The sequence below is a fragment of the Myiozetetes cayanensis genome, unplaced genomic scaffold, assembly GCF_022539395.1.
Source record: "Myiozetetes cayanensis isolate MyiCay16 unplaced genomic scaffold, myiCay2020 scf7, whole genome shotgun sequence".
NCBI classification, from domain to species: domain Eukaryota; kingdom Metazoa; phylum Chordata; class Aves; order Passeriformes; family Tyrannidae; genus Myiozetetes; species Myiozetetes cayanensis.
In genome coordinates, this window is record NW_026087964.1 from 50426757 (window position 1) to 50453281 (window position 26525).

Consider the following 26525-nt stretch of genomic DNA (forward strand, 5'->3'; position numbering starts at 1 on the left):
GGATCTGGCATCATAATTCCTTGTTCCATAGTGCCAAATTACTGACTTGCTACCATGCAAAAACTGACTGTCCCTACTTCTTTCAACGACTATACAGAGAAAACTAAAATTCCTACTTTCCCTTTTTGGTACCCACCATGGGAACAGCATAAAATGGCCAGCCACAGTATTCTTCCTCTCTCCCACAAGCACACAAATATTTTGAGACATTCATAGAAGAGTACTTTGATTATTATGAAACATTTTGTATTGAAGAAAGAAAGATAGAGAGGAAGGAACATCCCACGTTGGACATTTCCACAGGTGTGTGTCACTGTCTCATCTCAGTAGCTGGGCTGCAGCTTCCACAAGGGCACGAGATGCACCATCTACATGCTTCAGCCACCCTTCTCAGCCACTTTTTTCTTCTGCAAACGCTCCCCCGTGTGTGTCAGGCTGGAGCTATGCACGTCTGGCCATACACTTTATTGGTTTGTACACTGGGCTTGCCCTGGACTTGCCTCACCCCCTCACTGGGTAACCTTAACCTCATCTCATCCTGATGGGTTTCCATGCTCCCCCATGATGTTGACATGGAAGCATGAATCACACAGTAAAACATCTCCATCACACTGACTGCTGGCCCTTTCTGACAGAACATATACCAAAGGGAAGAACAGTTTCCCTAACTTGAAGAATTTTGCCTCCTATTTCTGTGCACTAAAACACACCTATAATTTGTTCCTGAGGGCATTTCCAGTGATATTAAGGGGCATGTCATTCACGGGTCTTCCAGGATAAAATCACTCAGCTTTGTTATAGTATCATCATTTCAATCAGAACTGTTAATGAGATGCCCTAAGGTAGAAATGGAAGACATTTAAGGGCACCATAATAATTTATTAAAACAGCAGCTGATCCTCTCCTATTATTTATCTTTACATCCCAAAATCACTATGAAGTGTCTGAGTATTTATGTTTAAATTGTTTGGGAGTTACTTGCTAATTTCACTAATGTAATGAAACAAAAGAAATACTGCATGCTGTCCATTAGTGGATCATTAGGAAAAATAACTTTGTAAGTAGTTCCTCTGTGTCTTGTTTTATGAGGTTTTTGCTCATGTCTTCTTGGTTTTTTTGACATTCACAGTCCTAGGTAAATTTTTTAACCTTCTCCATTGACTAAAACAGACAGATTTTAAACAAATTTAGGCCCATTTTAAGTTATTACTATGAGTTTAATGCTTTAAATTAGCTTTTCTCACAGAATATTCTGTAGTTTAGACAATATGAAAAATGTCAAAACATTAAAAAACCAGACATTGTGAACTAAAACAGAGCAAAATGTAAAGCAGTTTATATAAAAATAATTGAAACAAATAGTAGAATATAATAATAAATAAATAGTATAATCTTTTGAACATTAGGTTTTGCCTGATAGGAAAGGCCATGGTACCTCAGAGTCCATATTTTTACGATTCCAAAGAAGGGGTTATGCTAGCATGAAAAAGGCAGGTTGGAGAATGTTGAATGCCATATACATTTTAAAAAAATGAGATTTAGCCTTGTTCTAGTATATCTTTTAGAAAGAGAAGACAGAAATGACCTGAGTGCTTAAATGAACCTTTTTTCTGGAGCTTAGTACAGTGCATTTTTGCTAAGTGTTTGTCCAAGGTATAAACAATGTAATGTAGCAAAAGTTAGAGTGGTCCCCTTTCCTGCTACTAAAAATTGTAAGAAATCTAATTGAGAGCAAGAGACAAGCAACATAAAGACAGAGAGCAAAGAAGAAAGGCAGGAAACTGGTGCAAAGTAATTGTAACATTACACTGCAGCTTATGCCTCTGTTCAGTTAAATCAACACGTTAACTGTGGTAAAATAGTTCAGCAAGAAAAATTTCACAGATACACACATACAAGAAACAGAACCTTTGTTTTTCACTCAGTTTACTCCAAACAAAACACAGGACACTTAAAAGATAGTAAATACAATGCTTGCTAGGCATGTAGCTGTATTTGACCATGTATTTACAAGAAACAGTTTTTACTGGAAAATACTTTCTTGAAGTCTTCAATATCATAACAGACCTTTCACCCCCACACAGATGGTAATGAAATTTATGTCAAACCTGCTCCCTTCACATTTCAAATGTTGACCATACCAAGATATTTCAACAATGACAAATATAACTTTCGCATAAAATAAGTAATTGAATATTGAAATATCAGGTCACGAACTCCTTTGGAACGTTCTGCTTTACTGGACATTACTACTTTCTTTAAGTTGGAAGTAAAAAAGGTGCTAAAAACACCATTTTGTGGAATAATTTGCAACTAATCTACCACAATGATAAAGAAAATTATTTGCTAAGTTTCAGTGTTAACACTAAGCACATAGCATCAGATGCCATTATCCATCCTGGATGAATTGAAAAAAAAAAACAAAACACCAACAAGCCTTAAATACCAACAGTGTAGAAAGTGTCTTTAAAAAATTTAGTTCACTTACTAATTTTCCCATCTGAATTCTAAGAGTATCAGATAGTTACATTTTTTATGTTAGCCTTTTCAGACTGAAATAGACTGAATTGATTCTAAGTGGAATACTTTCAAAATCATGTCTTTTTCTGCATCAGCCTTATCAAGCACAGACTGCAACAGTTCCCATTACACAGGTCTATCCACTTGTAAAGTTTAACAAAACAAAATAATTACTGAATTCTCAAAAATTAAGAAAGTAATTGGTAAAAAACACTGTCATATAAGCATTAAAACCCTTATCATTAGCACTGTCCTGTCAATAGTCCATTGAAGCCAAACTGGTATCAACCTCTGACTTCCCAAATAGTGAAGTAACTATTTGCATATTTCCCTTAAATCTCAAGTGTCAATACAGAGCAAATAAGGATATGGAAAATCATCAAAATTTTGTTTTGTTGTTAAGAAAAGTTTAATAATATACCTACATTAAGTATCTTTTGTATCTCAAACAAAAGTTAGTACTCCAGAACAGCAAAGAAATAACAAATGCTTACAAATCAAATTTGAATCCATACTTCTCACAGCTGTCTTTCCAGACAACTGCTCAGTCACACCAGTGACTTACTAATCCAGTTCAGAGGGATTTCAAATATTATGTTCTGTTATCATCCTACATCCTATCATCACAGGAGCCCAAAGCAACAACATCACCCCTTGTCCAATAATTGGAGAATGACAAAGGACAAACTAAGTACAAAATCATATAAGACTCAGGCAACTTTCTGAGTGATCAGGTTATCTCTAATCCCTCCTTTAAAATTGGAAACTTTTTCACGTGTGTGGGCTGAAAAGGTTGTCCACACAACAACTTTTGTTTTCCAAATAAGTGCCATTAATTGCATGAAATTAAACCAAAAAATAGTAGGAAGAAGTCATTGGCTTGACAATAACTCCAAAGAGGCCTGCAAGAAAGGAAAGATGTAGGCAAAAAGACTTCTCTCCCACATTCCAACAGCCTATACTTACAAAATGGATAAATGACTTTATAGCTTTAAGTCACTAGACCTACACAGACCAAAGCAGCTAAATCCAAAATTAAATGCAATATTTGATGTTTCATAGAAAAACAAGCCAACAAAAATTACAAATTCTCACAAAGCTAGGAACCATCAGGGTAGTATTTTGCAAGTCACTGCAGAAACAACAGCAGGAAATCTCTTTAATTGTCCTACCTTCTTGAACCGCCTGAAAAGGATTGTTGCCATCCACAAATGTCACTGAACATGTGATTTTCTCCGTTTGTAAGATTTCATCATTCTGGTTGAGATCAGCAACTGCCATTCGAAATACTTCCTCATCTTTTTTGGCAGATTCATCAAAAATTGCCCCTGTGAGGGAGAAAAAAAAAAAAAGAACAAAAATCACGTTGCACCTTTCACCTGCAGTATCCCAAAAGGATTTATCATAAGTACTTAAGATATTTTATTCTAGAACATCATCCCTTCACTCACTCCTGAAGAGCAGTTATCTCAACACAAAGCCCAGAAGCTACTTGACAATATACAGAATTTCTACATTTTAAAATAATCTAAGACATAAATTGAAGGAAAACATCGATACCATGCAAGAATAAGCCTAAAATGGTAGCAGCACTGGGAAAATGATGTAGAATTGACACCCATGATCAACAGACAGGTCAGCAGTCAATGTAAACTATTTCAGGTGTAATACCTATCAGATTTGTAAAACAACTTTGAGTCGATTCAAAGTCAGTAAGTTAAGTTTAAATGGTTAATTAAAATAAGTTCTGCCTTTATAAATCTAACAGAAAGTGACTGTTCTGCCTATTTCTCCACAGTATTTAAGCAGAACATTGTAAACAGGGAACAATTAAACTCAAGTGGAGCCAGAGAGTGAGTGCCCAACACTCAGACAACCAATTCCTTAGGTATCTTGAAAAGAACTCCAAGACTAATCCAGAGGTTTTAGCTCTTTTTAAATCTTTCTTTAAACTATAGTGTCACTTTTAGCATAATTAGTTTCCTATTATTTTACATTTGCTTCTTGTATGAATTATTAATGCAGAGATGGCGCAAATTACACTGTTACAGTCCCATGAAGAATGCTAGATTGTTTAAAACCTTAAAATCAAGGCTCTTAGATTTTCAAGCACTTCTAAAGCTTTAATTTCCAGGCAGTAGATTAAAGATACAGAAGAGATGTTTCAAAAACAGACTTTTGAAAACTGTGATTTATTCTTGAGTGTCTGTTGTCACTAAAAAACTCAGCTAAAACAGTGTACGTGTTGAGACAGACAAAGATAATAGAAAATGCTGATCACTGATTTCAGATAAACACCTGCAATCAGTGCTGAAAAGAACTAAAGAAGATTAATTTACAGGAAATTGCTACTTTAAGATAAATAAACTTCATACACAGTGTTTACTGAGCTTTTCCCACTGACCTCTGACACTCATCTCCCTGCCAGCACCACTCATCCTCCATGAGCATCATCTCTTCCTACAATCTGACCGCTTTGACTCCAGCATTTTCCCTCCTGAAGCTGCTACCATCTGGAACAGCTGTTCTTTACCTCTCCACCTCATTCACCTGTCATCTCTGTGCAAATCTCAGTTGAAAACATTCATTTTTCTCTCTTGTCCCCATTTCAATTTATCTTGTTTTATTTAGCTCCATAAAGCAAACCTGCACATGGCAGAGAATACACTTGGTGTGCAAGATGCTGCAAACCGTGTCTCCTCCACAAGGACAGCTATTTGTGTATCCATGTACTATTTAAAGGTACAAGAGACTTTGTCCAATACATAACTTAAAACATGTTTCTAACCTCATGGAACTAAAACCAAACTCCACATATTTTGGAGTTACACCTATACTGATGATAGTGACATAGCCCAGCAAACATCTGAAGGAACAAATTTACACGGCTACTAAGTACCAAGGGTAAAATTAAGAAAAAAAATTGGAAAATAATTAGAGTAATTAGTCAAATTATATCTCTGTAGAGTAATTCTGTAGCAATTGCTATACTGTAAAGAAATGAGCATGCACAGATTTCATGCACACACACAGGGCACTTGTCGACTGTGTTGCAGAACAGCATGGCAAAACAAAGACCTTGAAGCCAACATCGCAGATTACAGCTTCTTATTCCACAGATGGGAAGTGCCATACTTAAGCATGGCTTTGTCCCCAAAATAATCCAGGTCATTTGTATGAGTAGAGGATACAGAAAAGTCCCATGTATCTAGTTTTCTTTTCTACATGTCACAAAAATCCACTTCTGCCACATAGCCCTTCCACTGGCCAGCAGATGGCTGCTCCCAAGACAATGCTGGACTGGGGAATGCATTAAGTTTCTCAACAGATGAACCTTCTTGAGTCTTTTCTCTTTCTTTCACACACAGATATTCCTAATAAAGGCCTATGTTTTTTCTCCCATTTCTCAGCCTGAAACAAAGCCTACCTCTGACGGCATTTGAATGTATAAAGAACTGGATTAGATGAAACTCCATTGCCAAGTCTTCACAAATGAAACTCTTTCTCACTTTAGTACAATTTCTAACACTTTTGCTCTGACCACTGCTCATTTCACTTACGGCTCCATGTTTCAGACACCAATTTCAAAATATTGCCTATAACCAAAATTGTATTGGATATTTTAAAGAAAGTTCCTCACAGAAACAGGATGTTACACGTGTTCTAGTATAGGAGTATCTCCATAGGTAAAACAAATAAATATATAGGTGAATTGTAAAAAAAAAAAAAAAAAAAAAAAAAAGTTCCAATCATAGCTCCTGTCTGAGCATCCTAGCAGGAAATAGATTGTCTTCCTTCAGAAACTCAGGTTTTATTCATTAGAGTATCTAACTTGGCTACACAAAATACTTTTTAAGATATAATAAAGATTACACTGTTCCTTTCAGGAGATGGCAGTGCATAGCAGTACGTGTTACACTTCAAACAGTGTTAGGATGAATTCTACTACATAATTGATTCTCAGAATTTAATTTCAGTTCTTAAATAAAATTGGAAAACTAAAACCAAAAGAAAATCAAGACAACCCTCCCCCCAATTAATTTTCAGATTTTTCTTTTTTTTTATATATAAAATTTTATGTCTCTGTTTCAGCTGCCATGTCTCTAAATTAACAGGGGTGGAAGTAACAGATGTTATATTTGTGGTTTTTTCTAGAAGAAAAGCCATTTTAATGAAAAGCTCAAAGGCATTGTTTGGATTGTGCTAACATTGCTGGAATATTTTCCTTTCACTGTGGTTTCAGAAATTATCCTCTGTTTGACAGGAGTGATTTTTCTAATCTGAAACAGGCATATCAAAATTTTTACATCTAGCTGAATACATGGCCTTTAACTAAAGGTTAACTTTAATATTATGTATGAGGTATGATTTTCTTTTGTTGCCGAGGCCTGAAATCACACTAAATTTTTTATGTGTATTCTTTCAAATACAGTCATTTAACCAAGTCAAACAACCCTAAATAAAGGGTATCAGACCCAAAAATTACTTCCACAGTGAGACCTATATGCTTTCTCATATCTTCAGCTGCAAATGAGAGAATTGGAATGACTGCAAACTTATTTGGAGTACTTGCCTAAAAGGAACCCGTCTGGCTATAAGAAAAATTGTTTCAGAAAGTAATAAACAGCTAAGGAGAAAAAGCAAATTACTCCTACAGATACTGTAAGACACTCACTGTCTAGAAAAATGATGCAACAACACTATTTACAAAGGAAGAAATTCTTCAAAATTATACAGGAGTAGATGCTGTTCATTTCTCTTCCACTCCCACTGCTCACCTCAGCTGGAACTGGCCTCACATTAAACATGTCATTTCTAACTATACTCAAGGAGCATTCCCATGATTGCATCAGGAGCCTACATGCTGACACAGCAACTACTCTGCACCAGTTTCCCCCTCCTGTTTTATTAGCATGTCATTACTTTCGGCTTTATTTCAGAATCTGGATGAGGACAGCACAAACGTAATTCTCCACTGGCTTTCTAAAAACCCTCAGCACATCAATAACATCCTGTGGCTTAGCAGGGAATTCTTTGCATTTAACTATCTCATTCGCACTCAGCCATGTTACCAAAAATCTGTCAATTTAAGTTAATATAGGTCAAATCAGACAAATGTTCAATGAGTTCAAATACCAATAACATGACTGGAAAGGCTTTTCACAGATCTCTTGGACTACTGACCCATACACACAAAAAATAGAATCCAAATTAGGTATCAGTTATTTCTAGAGTGATTTCCACAGCCTAGTGGAATCAGCCCAGAAAATGTAAAACTGGGAGAGAAGTGCATCATGACTATGAGGATGAAGTGAGAAAAGATTTAAACCAATGTTCATCTTTCTATTGACTAAGAAAGGACAAAGATCACTGCTTGCAGCGTTCTCAAGTATTATAATTTTATTACCTATGAAAGTATGACATTTCTGGACATCAGTGCCCCATATTAGTCTCAGAAAATTAAGTACCTCATTTCAAAGGGGAGGAAAAGTACATGGATTAAATGCCATTGTGAATTGAGGTCACAGTTCAGTTTCAGCATGTGTTTGATTTTCACATTCTAATATTGCACACACATATCTCACCAAAAAAAGCTCTATACACTTTGCCCAGTTATTTCCCACTTCACAAGTCCAGGAATTTTTTGAGAGAAAAGGAAGAAACTGGGGAAGTGTATATGTAAGAACTTTTTGAGGAACTATCTCATGTTCTCAGCAACTGTTGATTCTATGAAAATTCTTTGTCCCACTGATATTGCCAACCTGTTTCAGTGACTGAATCCAATTCCACTGTATTTTCCCAACTGCTGCTATTGAATTATTATTATGAATGAGAAACTTTACACAGCTGCTGGGAGAAGGGTGGTCATGCTGTTAATGCTCAGAATTGGAAGCTGAGAGTTTTGACTTCTCATGGTAAATCTCATCTAAGACGTCCTTCAGATCCATGAGCACATTGCCACAGACATTAATTTCTGTGTGCCTAAATTAATAAGATTGGTATTTGAGATCCTCAGATACACTGTAGATTAAAATCTCATGTTATTTCCAGGCCATGTGAGTGTCTGCTCGGGGAAATTTGTATAAAATCCATTAATTTTTAACTCTAATGGCAAAAAAAAAAGTTAACTCAAATGCCTGGTTCTACCACATACTATCATATCTGATTTAATGAATATATGCATATGCAACAGGGAGAGAGGCTGCACTAATGTAGGAATTTAGAAAGTCACATACACAGACCTTCCCTTGTGCATGCAGCTGCCCTTATATGGTATTCACCATGCACTAAAAGAGCTGGACACTAAATTTCATTGTGACACATTTAGAGCTGCTGTTAAGTTTTCTCTGTTGACAGACAGGCAGTCAAGTACATACAATCACATCTTGATTTTGTGAACACAGGGAAAAAAGCATGCTTTGTTTTTCTCTTTGAAGTTGACTAAGTTTCAGAAACCATTTGGAAACAGCACGGTAAGCTTAATTTTGTAATTGCAGCATAAAGAGAGTTAAAAGCCTCCACCTCTTCTGTATCAGGAGGGAGTTCCCAGCAGATGTGTCCTCAGCCACCTTGCATGTCACACTGCAGATGTGAAGCATGGCACAGGGCTTGGCCGCTGAGCCCCCCAGCCCTTGGGGACCACAGTTGGCTCACCTGGGGCCAGCGTGGAGCTTTAGCTCAGGGCAGAGCCAATCCTTTGCATCTGAAACTGTCTGCCTCATGTGTTTGCTCCCCAGAGGCTCCCTACCCTGCACCACAGGGATCTTGGCACCAGAGTGCATCTAGGTCAAGCTGAAATTTTTGAAAACAGTACTTGTTTGTTCATTTTAATTTTTCAAGACTTTCACAGCTCTCATGATGATGGTGAAAGAGACAGCAGGTTAGGCTGAGGAGCACCTGCATTAGCTCCTACTGCAGAGGACATGATGTACCCCCGCCCATTAAACTGTAAAGTAAGATTTCTCTTTCTACTTCATATATCTCTTATTTCTATAAGCACACTTAAGACGCTGAGCAGTACATTAGCACATATCTTCTGCTACTTATCATCAGCTACATAAAGAAAAATTAAAATAGCTTCACAAAATTAAAATAGCATCACATTTAAAATCACATTTAGTATTTGCCAATACTAAATCTATACGTACGTATAGAAATTCTACTTGTGACTTTAAGCAGTAAAGATGAGACCAGAAAAAACTTCAGTACAGTTTCTGGATTAACACTGATGCAAGACTGCTCAAGTAAAAGATGCACCAGGCCTACTGTCATTTTCTAAATGGACTTTTGTAAATGTCTGCTTCTGATAAAGAAGGGTGAATGTTTTTTCCAGACCGTGAGCAATCTCAGTTTCCCTGAGATCAGTGACACTGGTTGACCATACACTACATATGATTGCATACAGGTTGCTGCTATCCCCAAAACACATTCTTTAAACAATCATCACAGTTGCACCCACTTTCCATGTAATAATAAAAAAAGTAAAATTATTAAATACAAATTCCACACATAATCAGAACATGTAGAAAAAACACAAGCACCCCAAAACAAACCTCTCTGCATTATTTTCTACGGAAGACACCCCTCCCTGTGAATCTTGCAATCTAGTTCTGCAACCTGGTGGATATATACAAACTATACATTACTGGTATTTCATGAATTAGGGAAGATATCCTTTTTTGTTGGATGCAACAATTAAATCAGAGATTAAAGAGCTGGACTGGAGAATGAAAGAGTTTTCCCTAGTCACACCCAACTGTTAGCAAATGTTTTGAATGTACTGACCTAAATTTAGGCCTATGAATAATCTATCTTAAGCCACACCTTGAAATGTGACTCTTTGCTGACCTTAATAGAGTGCTGTCAACTTTGTATGGCACCACTTACTCAATCACAGCAGAAGACATCTCCACTCAGTCTATGAGAGTAACATCATAAAAGTACCCAGTCCCTTTCTGTTCCTTTTGTAAGTACTTAACCCCATTCTCAGTGCAGCTAAACAACTGGAACATCATGTAGGTGATACAGCAACTCCTTCCCTTTGTTGTTTTTAATTTTCTAAGCTTTAAATATTTGGGGTAAAAAAAAAAAAAAGAGGTGAGTGAGGAATTTTACAGTGTTTCAATCTGGGAATTGCTAGAGGCAAAGTCTGTTTAAAATACAAAGAAACTCAGCAAGTCAGAAAAGTGCAGTTATCATCAAAACACAGAAAAGACTCTCCATACTTCTGCTGAAGCATGGTTGTTTTTTAGTGTTCCAGTCTCACAGTAAAATAACCAATACAGTTCTACTTGGTTTTGAAAACTGATACTGGTTTTGAATCATTTGACTTAAGAACGGTATCCCACTGTATTGCACCTTTTTTTTTTTTTTTTCTCTGCAGAGTATACTACCAAGTTTTGGAAGTATTAAGAGTGGTTTAACAGGTTTATCAAGTAAATAAAGACTCCACTTTTTAGGCTCTGAATGTAAACCTGAACAGATTTACAGACAACAAGAGCCAATGTTTCAGGTACTGTATGTCAAACCTGTTAATTATAAAGCAATGCAGAGTTTCTAGGAAAGCTGAAACACACAAGCCTGAAGGTATAGAATCAATTGTCTTTGTGTTGCCTTAATTTAATTTGAATATGATTAGAGGCACTCTGGGGCCAGTTCAAGTGGACACAATAAGTTCTAGAGTTCTGTGGAGCTCAGGAAATGTTTAAAATGACTGCTCTGACAGTTTGCAGTATGAGTACAGTTTGCACACTGGATTTTTTTTTTCCTCTGTGTATTTCTATTTCTATGTGTATGTGGATACACATAAAGTGTCATTGGGAATTCTGTTCACACTTGGAAAGAACAGACTAAGATCTTATCCTTCTTATTTACACTGTCTGTTGGGTCCATATGCATAAGCACAAACTCTTTCCAATCACTGCTGAATTATTTTAAGTTCATCCTGACAAATACTTCTAAGAGTTCTTCAGTTCTAAACCATCATTTTACACTTATATTAAATATAGTAAATGGTACAATTTGTCAAAATTGCCTGCTGAGTCTTATTAATCTAATTTAAATAGCAGCTGTCATTTGCCAATCCCTTTTTGTGATGTGTTATTGTTGGCTAGAAAGTAGAAGGAAGAGGAAGACAGAGAGAGAAGAAGGCAAAACATTGGGGTCCTACCAGGAAACACATTTCATAGAATCATAGAGTTTATGATATATCCTGAGTTGGAAGAGACCCTCAAGAATCATTTAAGTTCAATTTCTTTTCCTGCACAGGACGGCCCCATGAATCACACCATGTGCCATTTATTCAGGTACATTTTTTTCTGTGAAGCATATCATTAAAGGCATCTAAAAAGTCAGTTCTAGAAAATCTCCTAGTAAATAATAAAGTCCCTTCTCTATTGCTCTATGTTCTCATTAACTTAAGTGATCCTCAAGGAGAAAAGGAGTGTAAAAACTACTACATCAAGGGAATAACAATTGACATAACATCTTACTTTTGTTTTTTAAAGCCAACTAATTGATTGCACAAATTAGAGAGCCACAAAGAATTTGTTCCTGCAGATTGAAAAGTACTGCACAAACACCTGTTGTGGCATGGGAGATTGTTAACTACTTTGGTAAATGCAGAAAGGCACAATATTATCAGCATATAAGCAATACATTTTATACACAATGTACCTTTCACAGCATAATAAGATATCTTCTGTGCACTGCTCCACTATAAACTTGATGTGGTGATTAACTACAGTGATAATATCTTCACATTCATTATGCAACAAATGAGCTGATAATAATGAGAAGCTTTTCATGATTTCTATCATATCTATAACTATCAAGTTAGGGTCTAGCTGTGAAAAGCATCTGGTTTCATAGATATTCTTGTCACATTATTAATATCCCATACAGAAAAAGTTAAAGTGATGATCATAAATTGGATGAATAGTATCTGCATTCTTGAAAAAAGATAAATTAAAAAACAACCAAAGCATTTTCAGAGTTTCCTTAAAGGCTGGTTTAGAACCAGAGCAAACACAGATTCTATACACTATTTCATTGTTTTTATTAGCCCTGTTGTGGTTTTGCCCACCTGTTAATGGAAGAACACCTCACAAAGCAGTGTCAACCAGGATGACTGCATCCTATAAAATCTCCTATACTGTTAAGCATTTGTCATTGCCTACTGTCTTCCACTCTCATACTTGTTGCTCTGCCTCTATGTGCAATTCTGCTTTGTAATTTTTGAAACACAAACCAATGATTTAATTAATCAAATGATGCAGACTGCTAGGTAGAGAAGAAGGGAAGATACTGCCAAACCATTTCTTTATGACATGAAGCAGCTGCAGCACCTTACTCCTCTAGCAGCTGAACTTTGTGGAGAATGAGACTACCAATATGGTAGAGATGTTGTTAAGACACAAACATATGCCTACATACACACACACAGACATGAAAGTGCAAAGATTACAGTGTGAGATTTTTCTGGAGGGCATTCTTCTGGTTTTTCCTTCTTATTTCACTTTGAAATTCCACAAGCCTTTTTCTGCAAATAGTTTTAATCACTTCATGCAGTACAGCAGCCTGGCTTACAACACTAAAAGACGGGTTGACACTAAAGATTGTGACTGGGAGGATATTACAGGAATAGGAAGTTATTTCTTAAATACCACACAGTACATGGAATCCAACATCCTAAACACTGTAAAAAAATAAGACAGAGGTGCTGAGTCAACCTGCCATAGACTCACAGAACGGTTTGGGTCGGAAGGGATCTTTAAAGATCATAGGCAGGGACACCTTTCCCTAGATCAGGTTGCTCAAAGCCCTGTACAACCCAACCTTGAACATATCCAATGATGGGGCATCCACAACATTTCTGGGCATCATTGAGAAGTACAGACTAAATACCCACTAAATATACTGCTTTTAAAAATCTGATACAATGTGTAGTGATATGAATGCCATGGTTAAGAATTGAATAAGAGGTAAGAAAACAGTAATGTGCCTTACTGAAGATGCAAAGGTAGACTCTGAAATAAAGTCTTTTCTTAAACAGCTTCTATTCTGCTGGAGGAGAGGCATTCAGCAAATTTACACACAAACTTGGTATTTAAATGGGAATGGGAGAAACCAAACAAAATACTCTCAGAGTAGCCCATTTTCTTGCCAAGGTAGGAAAGGATGGTCTCATTGAATGCAATTTACATTCCAGCTGAAAATTAACATATATAACTTCACTCTTTTTTCACAGAAGATAAAAATCTGGCAGCAATCGGTTTCAGATTTCAACACAAAAACCATATACAAAATTGACCCAAGAAATAGGCACTTTTCAAAACTGGTACAAATGACCCTGTTTTTACTAACAAGTTTCTTATTTACTTCTAGGAACAGATTTTGCTGAACTAGTATTGTTCCCCCTAATTATAAAATTTTTATTCTATCATTTCAGCAAAAGGACAACTTACGGTGCTCTGAAATTTTCTTCCCAAATATTCAGGACTATGGTGCTCAAAGTGCCTTCATGATCAAGGACACTGAATACCTAAATTATTTGTAATTTTCATATTAGAAGATGTTGCCATATTGTCTTTGTAGTTCTTCAAGTCTGAGAACATAATTTCTACTTTCTCAACTTATAATTTACACATATGTATAAAAAACAGACAGAAAATATCTATCAGATAAGCTGAAGTTTTTATTTCAAAAATTTCAGTCAATAAATTCTGGTAATGATGTTTCTATTTTGGAATGGGCAAAATAAGAAGTGAAGAATAAGAAAAGCTTAATGTCATTCTGTATGAGACACTAAAATATGACCAAAAAGTCCTGCTTTCAATTTCTTCAATTCTCTGCTGCAATTGAACTTCACCCTTTGTTTTACTAACCCTAGGAGTTCTTCAGTAATATAAAGCTCTTTGAAAATTATAACGCTGTCATATGAAATGCCTCTGAATTTACATTTCCCAAAGCCCCACTGCAAGTCAATTAAATCCAGTCAAGTTCTTCTAAAGAGTAGTTTCCAGGTTGCAATAAATGATTTAAAAAAAAGAAATTACAGACAAGACATGACAGAACCTCTGTGAGAAATGAAGAACAACTGTTTTTTCACTGGATTCCATAATGTCAACCTCCAGGTCCGCAGTTGCTATAAACTTAAATCACCCCAAGAACCCCAACGTTTTTCAGAAACTAGCCCTGACCTTTGATTTTTTTAATAAAATATGGAGCTATATATTTGGTTTAAGTTATCACCTGTCAAGAACAACTTATAAAAAGCCATATGCAAGTGAATAATTACATTCCCATTTTAGAGATGAAGCAATGTTAAGAAGAGGTACACTGACTTGTTCAGACACTCCATAATTAGTTGCCTGTCGAAATTAGAAGAATCCAATAAAAACCTGATTATTCAAAGTAACTGTCTTTATTTCAATCACTTAACACATGTAATCTTGGAACACTGATATTAAAATAACAGTAAGTGTGCTATTATTATCCCACTTATCTGAAAATTTCATCAAAAAAGAGGTTTGGTTTTTTGGTTTGAGAGTTTTAGAAGGGGAAGTTCGGAGTTTTGGTTTGATTTATTGGTTTGTTTAGTGTTTTTTTTAAGTGAAGTAGCTGTAAACTGAAGATGACAAAAACATGTTTATTGTCTTCAAAATCATTCTAACTTGCACAGACTTGATAACCAGTAATCTTTGCAAAGACTTTCTTTCAAATTTTAAGATTAGAAAATTTAGATTAGGAAAAAAAAAAATAAAAGCTGGAAAGTGGAAAAAATAAAAGATAAAATTAAACAGAACAAAAACCCCACCCAAACAAGAAAAAATATTCTGTCATTAACAATACTCAAATTTAAACATGCAATTTAAATGTAGAGATGGAACGTGAATAAAAAAAAATTCCAGAAGTGATACTTGTGGAGGAATAAAACTTTTTCTTGTTACTGCATCATCTCTACTGAACAACTTCAGTTTGTGAGGAGACACTCAAAGTGAGAGAGAAGTATTTTGACAGCAGCCAGTTATAGCCAGCAGATCATTTTGAGAAAATTTTCCTATTAGTTTACAAAAGTGATAAAGAAAAGAAGCAAAAGTCCCGCTACAATAAAAAATATACTTTCTATTTAGCAAAGCACTACTATAATCTAAAATAGTTCCTGCTACTAACATTTTGGGAACTAATATCGAGGTTTTGTTTTCCTTTTGTCAGCAGAACAGTACCTGTAAACAATGTGCCTTTTATTTTCTGTCACTTTTGATAAGTACCCAAATAATAAATGCACAGGGAAACCTAGGCAAGGAGAATAACCTTCCTACTATTCTTCTTGTAGTCACTTTTAGTATTAGCAACTCTTCCAGCTCACTAGTTTAAGAAAAAAATATTTCTTCTAAACTACTTCTGCAACTTTGAGAAAACAGCCTGTGTAATCACTGTATATAGGAAACGTGAACATTAAAGGAAATTAGGAAATCATTCTACAAAGCAGAAAGACATGTTATGTTCAACCCTAGAATCTAAATTCTGCTCTCTTTTGCACTTAAATACTTCAGTGAATATATTTAATTCCACTTCCCAGTCAGTTCTACCTCAGTCAAGTCATTTCATGGTTTGGGAAAAGAGGAGCAAACTTAGCTCACACTGACTTTGCCTGCAGACCTGTCACATGGTTAGACATAAAGCTTTAAAAAGGTTATCTACTCGTTTTGGATCTCATTATTACTCTATCACCTATTACATTTTAATTAATTACTGTATTATTACCAATTAATACAGAATACTTTGAGTATATTGTGGCACATTTTATCTGGGAAAATGTTAAATTAATTTGTCAAATTACTCCACAAGACTATGCCAGAATTCCCCCTAATATAGATGTTTCTTGCCCCCATAACTTCTGGTATTTGGCTTCCTAACCAGAGGTTAGTAAGACCCCTGCAAAATTAAGCACTGCTGCAGGGATTCCCCAGCAGGCTGTGCCAAACACAACTGGTTTCTTAGAAGGTTTTATTTTAAATCTATTTCTCTTGTTGGCCTCTTTCCAAGCAAGAAGAGGATATCTAGATATTCTATATTTAACAGTCATGGCAAAGGCATTTCTAGGAATTAGAACTCAGCAGCAGGCATGACTCCAAACTCCTAATTTTTAAAAGCAGCTACTACTTTACTGAGGTCATGATTTTCCATTCTAGGTTTTCATTGTACTATAATTTACTGTTTATAACAAAGTAGAGTTTACTGTAAGAAAATTCCTGAGGAAGAGGAAAACTATACTGTCCAGGATTTCAGAATTACATACATGTTGGGTAACAGTGTGTGTATACTAAACTGGCTCTTAATGAAGGGTAATATTTACAGAAGAAATCGGACTACAGCAAGTATTCACATCCAGATCTTCTCTTCCCTGTTATCCTATGTTCCAGACAAAATATAATGCGAATTTTGTGAACAAAATTCAACTTCCTTCCCCTTGACGAAAAAAACTTGCCAAAACTGACAATATTATACAAAGAAAAAGTATTATTCATTGGATTGATAGGGCAAGCAGAAGGTATTTCCCTGATTCTTGGTCTGTGAAGCATTTTCTATCAATATTACTCTTCCAGCCTCTAATCATCTCAGTGAAAGATCTCCTGATAGTTCCTTTTACAGATTGAAGAGAAACTAGCCCTGCAAAGCATCTTACACACCATTCATACATAAGAATTTCCACTTTTCTCTCTTTTTCCTTCTTTTTTTTTTTTTTCCTTCATGTACAGAGAACAATTTCCTCTATGGCCTTAGAAATAGAATGCCAAAACAAGATTATCTGAAGCATAAGGTAAAATTTACATCAGGCACCGTCCTACATAATCTTCCTATGTTTCTCTTCCCATCCCTCTTCACTTTAATGGGCTTTGTATCAATCAACTTCGAATTACTTTCTGGACAATAAAATGGCTTCAACAGTGCTACAAATACATCTGCTGCAGAGTACCAGGACGCTGCAATGGTGTCTGGGACGTTTTCATGGGACACAGTTTAAACTCCTGAAAAGGACTAAAACTGAGCAGATATCTTGAGCTCTTTTTACAAGTTCTTTGCTAACATCCTAGAATACAAGAGGAAGTATCAGGACTGCCCCATTCCACCATATTTCACACGCAAGGGAGTTCATGCATCTGGCTCCTGTAGATTCAGGGCTGTAAATCCCAAAGGACATCCACACTACAGTTCTCTGCTTTCCACAACTCAAGAAAGAGCTGTGTTTGAAAGCACACCCTTGTCATCAGCTATGCTTACAGAAGCCAAGATATATTGTGGCTGAAGTTCCAGCTTTCCTCTTTGGCCATCTCAGAAATAACAAACAAAACACACAAATGCACTCACATTTGTGTTTCTGATCTAAGCCTCAGTAGCTGATACAAGTTTGATGCCTGGGTAACTTTGACCTGTTAATTCCATAAAGCTGGCTATTCCACCTTATACAAACTGGCTTTGGAATAATTACCTATCCTCAGAAGCTTTTAGTTTCAATTTCTGTTTATCTTATTTCTCAGTGTCTGAATATATACAGAAAGCCAGGATGATGACTGTTACTCAAGCTTGAAGACATATGACTTACCATATTTTGCTTCTGTAATTACTTAAAAAAAAAAAATCCCTCAATACTACTTTATATAAGGTGGAAGGAAAGTCCCCTCTTCTATGTGTGTAGGGTATATAAATAAAAACATCACTCCAAAAGGTCACATTGTTATATTTACAGTCTGCAATAAGCCATCCTGCAATATGAAATTCATGGTACCTTTGATTAAAAAATGAAAATGCACATACAAGCTCACAGAAGGGGAACACTATAGTATTATCATCTCATGCATATGCACTCTAAAAGAAAGTTAAGAGACAAAAGAACATGGTTTCTCAAAGAGAAATGGCACATCACATTTCTGAAGTGAAGGTAGAGCCTTCTAGAAGTGTAATAAAAATTGGTCAGGTAGAAGTCATTTGGGTTTCATAAGATCTATCCTACAATGTAGAAGAATGACAAAGCTAATGAAGACTAACTATTCCATTATAATTCTTCAGTGGTAGCATATATAGTCCATTATGTATGAATCTATGTCTCAAGCTTCATTTTTCAGAGATAGTTATAAACCCCAGAGAACAAAGGCCCAAAGGTAAAAAAGTAGAGAATCTCAAAAAGGTTTGTGGAATCAGTTCTGCTTTTTAAAGTAAACACTTAAGTTACTGAGTCATTATAAAACTTTGACATCTAAATTTCCACAAATAAAATCTTCCAACTTCCTCTTCCATATGACTGCATAAGAGTTCTTTTACCATACTGCAATATAGATTTGCATATTACTTACGTAGGGTTTTTTCACTTGTTCTTTTTATATTAGGTTACTTTATTCTCAGATATATGCAGAGGAGTTAGAGAGAATTCCAGGAAAACAATAATACCTGAACACACATTAGGAAATGGGAAAATTTATAATCAATAAGATCATCAAATAATTAGTAACCAGCTATAATGAACTCTCATAACAAGATTAGATATCTGGATTCTAAGAAAAAAATAAAGAGATATCCATGCACCTTTCATGAAGTGTCTGCATTTTGTAGTTGTGTTTCCAAAATTATTTGAAGAATCAATTGCAATCTGCAACTCTCATTTTATTAATAAATAAATCTGGTTTTGAAAATATCATCCAGTATATCCTTGGTTTCTTTTTGTAGCCTTTTCACTTACAAATACTATATTCGGGTTTTAGTAACCATATCAAATTCTTACTATCATCTTCTGAAAGTAAAGTGGAGTAGAACCAAATCTCAATGGCTGTGTGTTGGCTCTACTGCAAAGTATATAAGTACCAGATTACATTCAGATGCTGAAAATAGTATCTGTGTTTTAAAAGAAGTTATTACCATTTCAATAAAAAGAGAGCCTGTAAAAGCAGGGTTTTTTTAAGCAGCAAGCAGAAAAGTAATCATGATAATCACTGCAGAGAGGCTAACCTGCCTTTCACCTACTTACAATGTTCATGTACTGAAACAGTTTTGGTAGGGATATAATAAAGTGCTTCTTTAAGAAAGTAGAACTAATTTTCTGAAAGATTATTTGTGACACATTTCCTGAGAAATCTGAAAAACTCTGTGGGTTTCAGGAAGAGCTTGACACTTGGCCCACATTCTTCAATAGATTATCAACGCATGCAGGACTGCTCAACATTTCTGCACAGCTCGAGCACACATCATCTTTAAAACAAGACCATTTAAAAAAACAGATTCTCACCAAGTACTGCAAACTCAGTGCTGGTAGGTATGGAAATTCAACAGACAGAAAGGTTTTTATCAGCCACGGCAAATGAACAGTAAGAGCAGCTCTTACTCCAGGGAGCAACAAATCACCAGAAGATACAGACAGAAACCCTTCACCAGGCATCCTCCTACATCCATCAGTTTAGATTACTCTATAAATGAATTGAATATATTTCTATATACATATTTGAATATATAGTGAATATATTTTCTTTTTTAATCTCAAATTCTATGAACAGAAATCAGTGTGAAAAGAGCAGCTCCAGAAGATGCAGATGAGGTTTTAAAATAAGTGGCAGAAATGGCAAGTGGGTTACTAAAAAAGCTCTGCATTACTTCCTGTGGATTTGCAGTGGCTTGGAGGCATTATCCAGACAACCTGAAGTGGCTGCAGTCATTTTGCAAAAAAGGGCTATTGTACAAGTAAAGTACTGTGTTGAAGTACTACAAATATAGAGTAATTGGATGTTCACTTTTTACATGCAATTTTCAAGTGTCTCTCTTGCCGAATTAAAGGGCTTGGAAGGTCATCAAATAGTGACCCAAGGTTATACTTAAAGGAAAATGTGGCACAGGCTGCACATCTGCTGCAAGGTAAACACCTTCGTGAATAGCAGCTGATCATGTGCCACCCTAAGACTCTCTGTAGCTGAGGTAATTTGAATGAGATAAACAGCATTTGTAGGGTGTAGACAGTGTTTTTCCTACACATTTCACCAGGGTCAAATACTGTGCTGTGTAGAACAAGAGAAAAGCTTACCAGTCAACAGACACTAGGCTGATTTATATAACAGGCCTTTCTCATGCATGCATTATTCTTCAGCACCACAACTATTAAGTTACCAGATCTGTTAAAGCTGCTCACTAACCAAACACCCACCACAAGCACCCATTTGCAGATGAAGAAAATAGTGTCAAGGAAATTTCTCTATATACTGTGTGAGGAAGTGACACTTCCTGCAGCTTTGCTGCCTTTGAGAGGCTGGCACGCCGAGCACTGACAGGAGAATGAATAGAGCCAGTCATGCTAAACATGCATCCTATTGTTTTGGGCTGTGTCGGTCAGATCCACTGTCAACACATTTTCTGTTTCTCCCTCTGCCTCCCCCCACCACCATCTTTTGTTGCTGTTGTTGGCAACTTATACTCATCCCATTGGATTCAAGAAGAATATGCTCCTAACCACGATGCATCTGCCAGAGCCGCTCTTTTAAAGAAACACACGCACATTTACTCCCCTCCCCCCGCCCAAAAAGTACTCCAAAAATAACCCCTTGGGAAGCAGGAAATGTTTTTCCCCTTTTGAAATTAAACCAGTCTCTTGGTAGAATTTGCTGCATTCCCTCTTCACTACAAGGACGAGAGTCTCAAAAGGTGCTGGCTGGGGGGTCACCTCTAAAATGCACGCACGTGTGCTGTCATGCACACACATGTACATGGACACACGCCAATGTGCATCTCTTCTTATTACTTTATGATGATGAGGCTTTGAAGAGAGCAGTGTCACAAAATGTAATCATGTTTTTCTTAAAGACAGGCAGCCTGACCAGTCATTTCATCAATAACTCAGCCTAAGCCAGCTCTGTGTGGGCAGAAAGAGCTCGTGTTGGATTAGAAAGCTCAACACGGGACACGCAAGTTGGGATTCAAACATGGGCAAAGTCTGAATGCACTGCAGGTGTTTGAGACAATTCATATTCTAATTAATGAAAAATTGCAGGTTTTCTACACTTTTTTTTCAGATAAAAAAAGTAATGTTTTAAAATGTTTTAAAATAAAATTAAATTTAGTAAATGCTAATAAAAACTGTTTTATCTTGCAGAAAGATTTATAAATCAGAAGGAGGAAGAAAGAAAGAAAAAAAAGGTATTATTCTATAGGAAAATATTTTACCTGTAGTGTCACAAACAGTTACATTTCCTGAAAAAACACCACTGTCCAAGACTTCAGTAAAGTCTGGACCTTTTCCAGATGTTTAACATTAGGAAAAAAATCCAGATGTTTACCAGTAGGAAAAAAAAGCTTGAAGTCTAATACAGATTCAGTTTTAGAACTTATGGAGGAAGGACAGTGACTTACAAGACCTTAAAAGTCAAGAAAGAAGCTTGATTTTGTTTACTTTTCAAAAGAAATAAACTGGCAACTAGCTTTGTGTTTAAAGAAAAATAATGAAACGTAGGCACGCTGTAAACTGTTTCCTTTCAGGTTTTCCCTTAGGGAAAGCAACACATTTGTCAGCATAGGAAATGCCATCTCTTGCCTTCCCTGTGGCCAAGTAAGAACCTCCCTGAAGACATGCTTAAACCACAGCCACTATGAATGAAATCAAAAGATGATAAAAACGTAAGTTGCCAGGGTTCTGGTCCACACATTTGAAAGAAAACTGAAACCACAACCTACAGGGAGAGGTTGTCAAAGCAATGGATGGCAGAAAGTCATCCTGCTAGACAAAATAGGAAAGACTGTGATATCTATTTTTTATCAATCACACAAATTGCATCACATCACTCTTTTTAACCCTCAAGCCTCACGAAGAAGCAGACAGGCTTCTAAGGACCCCTAGTTTACTGCAATGAGAGGGAATCAAACAAGAAATAAATGATGTGAGGGAGAGCAGGATCAAAAAAAACACCACCACACCAACAAAACAAAACAAACAGAGGCCTATCCATCTGTTTCAGGAAAGCTTAGGTATCTGCAAGAAAACATTTTCTAAGCTGCAAGATCTCTTAAAAGTGACACCCAGAAGTTGAATAAACAACATACCTTGTCCTAGGAGGAGGGAGGGAAAAGGATGGTCACTTAAGGTTAGAGAACCTAGTAATAGGCTACCCTTGCTCAGAAGGTTATGCATTAAAAGGCTTTTAGACCTTATTCCTGCTTCCTAACCTTATGCTGATTTTGATGGCACCCATTTTACTTCAAACTCTGGAAATTCATAAATAGGGAAAAATGAAATGGTTTGCCAAGGCTGAGTTCTCTGACAAGTTTTTTGAGGACTACTAAAAGACTGGACAGTGCATTCTGCATTGATGGTGGCACAGGGCAAATGATGGACAAAAAAAAAAAAACAAACCCACAAAACCAAAACCCCAAACAAACAAATAACAAAACCTCTATGTATTTTTAAAGGTTTATTGAGCAAAATATCCTGAAATTTCTAGGTTACACTATCTGCAGAGTTTGGAAACAAAAGAACAACTTCCCCTTGGCAAGTTTTCACACCCACGTCCTTAAACATTAACTTGCTAAATGGGTAACAGGATTGATTACAAAATACCACCGTTTTCATCCTGTGGGAAATGTCTCTGACAGAAGCTCCTTATGTGATCCCAGACTACAAAACAATCAAGTGCGGATTCTCTGAAAAGGTCTCCTTATTTTCTTTTTTAATCTTTGTTTTCAGTCTTCTGTTCACTAATGCCTGGATTCTTTCTTGCATTCTCTCTTCTCACCTTCTTGTTTTCCCTTTCAGCCTTAGCTCCAATTTTTTCTCTGTTCCATTTACCAAAGTATCTCCCACATATTCCTAACTTAATCTGCTTAGTTTTTGCATTCCTTTACAATCTCTCTCAGAAATATGTTTACAAATCATACCTATAAGGCCTAGTCTGTCTTTTGAATATAAATACAATGCTTAAAAATTAAATAGGAAAAAAGAAACAAAATAAGTCTAATCACTTTTTTATGTTTTCTACTTCCCATCCAAAACATTTACTCTCAGTTGCACATTTTTAGTGACTTCTTTAAAACAGAGCTATTTAAAAGAATTTGGGACTTTGGTTTCCCCAGTTTCCAACTGTATTATTACCTCTAGTATAGAGTTACATATCTATTTATTTTCTATGACAAACCCTAATTGCTTGGTTCCTCCTACAATTCACTTTCTTGCAACCTAAACACAAATAATAAAGTGGAGAAGTAAATGGAGATTACAAGGTAGGAGTGAAAATGTTATGAGAAAATTCTATCTTTATAAATCAGCTCAATTCAGCAGTCTATCTCAGATTTAAATCAATATAATTAAATTATCATTGGCTGCTTGCAAATGGAACTAAGAGTAGAACAGGTCATAGTTTATAATTTGGTCATATTTTTTGAAAGAAAAATATAACATTTTTTCCAAAGGCTTCTGATAACAGTCATTTTCCAATCTCACATAAACTATATGAATATAGGTACATGAAAAACTGTGCAAAATTTTCATACTACAGTATCTTGAGCTGCTTATCACCCATCTGTTACCACTGGAGCACTAAGGTGGAATTTGACCTCAGATTTGTCTAGTGACAAAGAAAATCAGTAATCTCTATATTGCAAGGGAATAAAAAAGAATCTATCAAAGTTGAGAATTCAGAAAGTCAGGAAACCTCAGCCTGGATTGCTTTCTGGTGCATTTCCTTACTCTTATCATTTAATACCTAAAATCAAAAAAGCTTTAACATAGTTACCAGTTTTCTTTTTCAGAAATGCACCAGGCTAGATGTGTCTCATATATGAATTTCTAGTGATTGTAAACTTGCCATTTTGTCAGGAGAAGATTTTTACATCTAATAATTACTGTTATGACATCCAGCAACAAACCTAATCTGATGTTACAGGTTAGCTCACTTATTCCAATATTAGGTATTAATGATTAAATTAGTTGTCAAGATTTTTATATGAAGACTAAGTAACGTGCAGTATAAGTTTTTACTTATTCTAGAAGGATTTAAAAGTAACATTTTGCATTAGACTCAGTTGGCTTTATTTAAATAGAAGTACTAAATTAAGACTGAAATCAAACAATCCCAAGTGAAACAGCAAAAATTTCTATCATTTCACTGATATGCTGTTATGTCAGAGATGTTTTTCTAAAAACAACACTGTGATTACAATATGTAGTGAAGAGCATCTGGAACCTAAAAATCAACTTATGCCTGTGTAAAGACATCCATTAGCTTCACTGGGCATTGAATCAAGCTGTTGCTGCAGATCGGTCAATGTAATTCTCCTCGATGTGTCAGACATTAATGAAGTTAACATGGGAAAGAACAGTACACAGCAAACAGCTGATGATAAAATCACCCAAAGCACTCACCTACCACTGAAGCGTGCCCATCAGGCACAATTTTAAAAGTTTCTGAAAAGCTTTCCGACTCCAGACAATATTCTGTTGTTGTCATTAGAAACGTGTGCGTTGACTTTTCTCAATCCATTAAAGGTTAGTATCCATAGTTATTTCTGGTTACCAAGAGGCACTGCTTTACAGTGATTCCAAGTGGGAATTTTTCAGCCTGAGTTTATGAATGTTCATTCTTTGCTTTCTAAAGAATCAAACTCACAATAGGACAGATCTTTACCATGTCCTTACTCACTCCGCCAGCATGCACATACTCCTGAAGCTCTTTCCTTGCTCTGCCCCATGTCTGAGAGGTGTGAACAGACTCAGCTTGTTTATGTCATAGTAAGAAAGGATAGCATGTACATGGTCTCACTAAAATCAGTATTGGTCTGATTTCTTAAGTGAGGCATGCACTTATACACCAGCAGTATTTTTAGAAGGCATTTGAGATGTGCTTCATTCACTTTTCCTGTATGAGATTCGAGGTACTCAGCACCTCTAACTATTAGATCAATACAGCATGCTAAACATTTTCTTTGTCAAAGGCTCCTCAGAGCTGGCACAGTCAAGATAGTTAAGATCAACACAAGTAATTCTAATGTGAAAGATTTCTTGCAGAGTATACTTTTTAGAAACTTCCATTTTCTACGCAGCTATCTTCCAGCAAGGACTAAATTACAAAAATTTAATCTCTCTCATTTGATTTAGGCACATTTTTCACTCTTCTCTTGCTTTGATTTACCTTATCTCTGTTTCCAGCCAAGACTGAGTAGCTAGCTACAAGAGATGTATTTCTGTTCCACTGCAGTGCAAGCTCACTGCTGCTTTGATCCCTCTAAGTTGGGTCTTCCAAGACAGATCCTGGGGAATACTTCCACAGTATTAAGGCTTTTATTTTTACCCTTTTTGTGTCATTGTCCACAGTAAGTGTGGCAATATTAAGATCATGTCATGCATCTCTTACTTAAAAATTTACTTCATCATTTAAAGGAAACACAGAACATCTGAAACAAATCTATAGGTCTTCAGACAGGAAGACTCCAGGTAAAAAATGTTACTGAACATAAAGACTACAGCATCTTGGCATCTTTGGGGAACTTTTTTCTTGTCTGAGAAACACCAAGTAGAAGGATTGCAAAATCTGTTCTTGCATCAGTAGGGCATGGACAGGTTTCAAGGTACTGAAAGCAAGGTTTCTCCACTATGAAGAATTAGGGGTCAAGGCTATAAATGCAGAAACCCACTAGTTCCAGAAGAAGGCTCATAGATTAGAGGAATGTATAGGTGAAGGAAATTGGCCAGGAGTCAATTTGAACATTGACAGCAAATAAACTCCGCAATCATTCAGACCAGTTGTCAAGCACACAGAAAAAGTACTAGTAAAAAACCAGCCAAGCTTCTGATGGTACCTTCTCTTCAAGGGGAAGATTTCTGTTGGAACCCTGCCTGTCTTCTATATGTGCTTTTTAACACCATCAGTTTCTTATCAAAATTGAAACATCTTTCAATTAGCTGGCTTCTGCAGAAAACACTAATTTTGGTATTTTATTTTCTTCTTTACTCTAAATGAAGGTCAACCTGATGCTAGCTGTAG

General features: G+C 36.0%; 1 protein-coding gene across 2 annotated transcripts in view; it reads right to left on the minus strand.

The window, feature by feature from the left end:
* The window catches only part of GRID2 (glutamate ionotropic receptor delta type subunit 2), a 699409-nt gene that overhangs the window by 553456 nt on the left and 119428 nt on the right, over positions 1–26525 (minus strand). For both annotated transcript variants that reach the window (XM_050338709.1, XM_050338708.1), the window contains exon 2: positions 3693–3848. In XM_050338709.1, coding sequence (XP_050194666.1) covers positions 3693–3848 — 156 coding nt within the window. The remainder of the gene's footprint in view (positions 1–3692; positions 3849–26525) is intronic.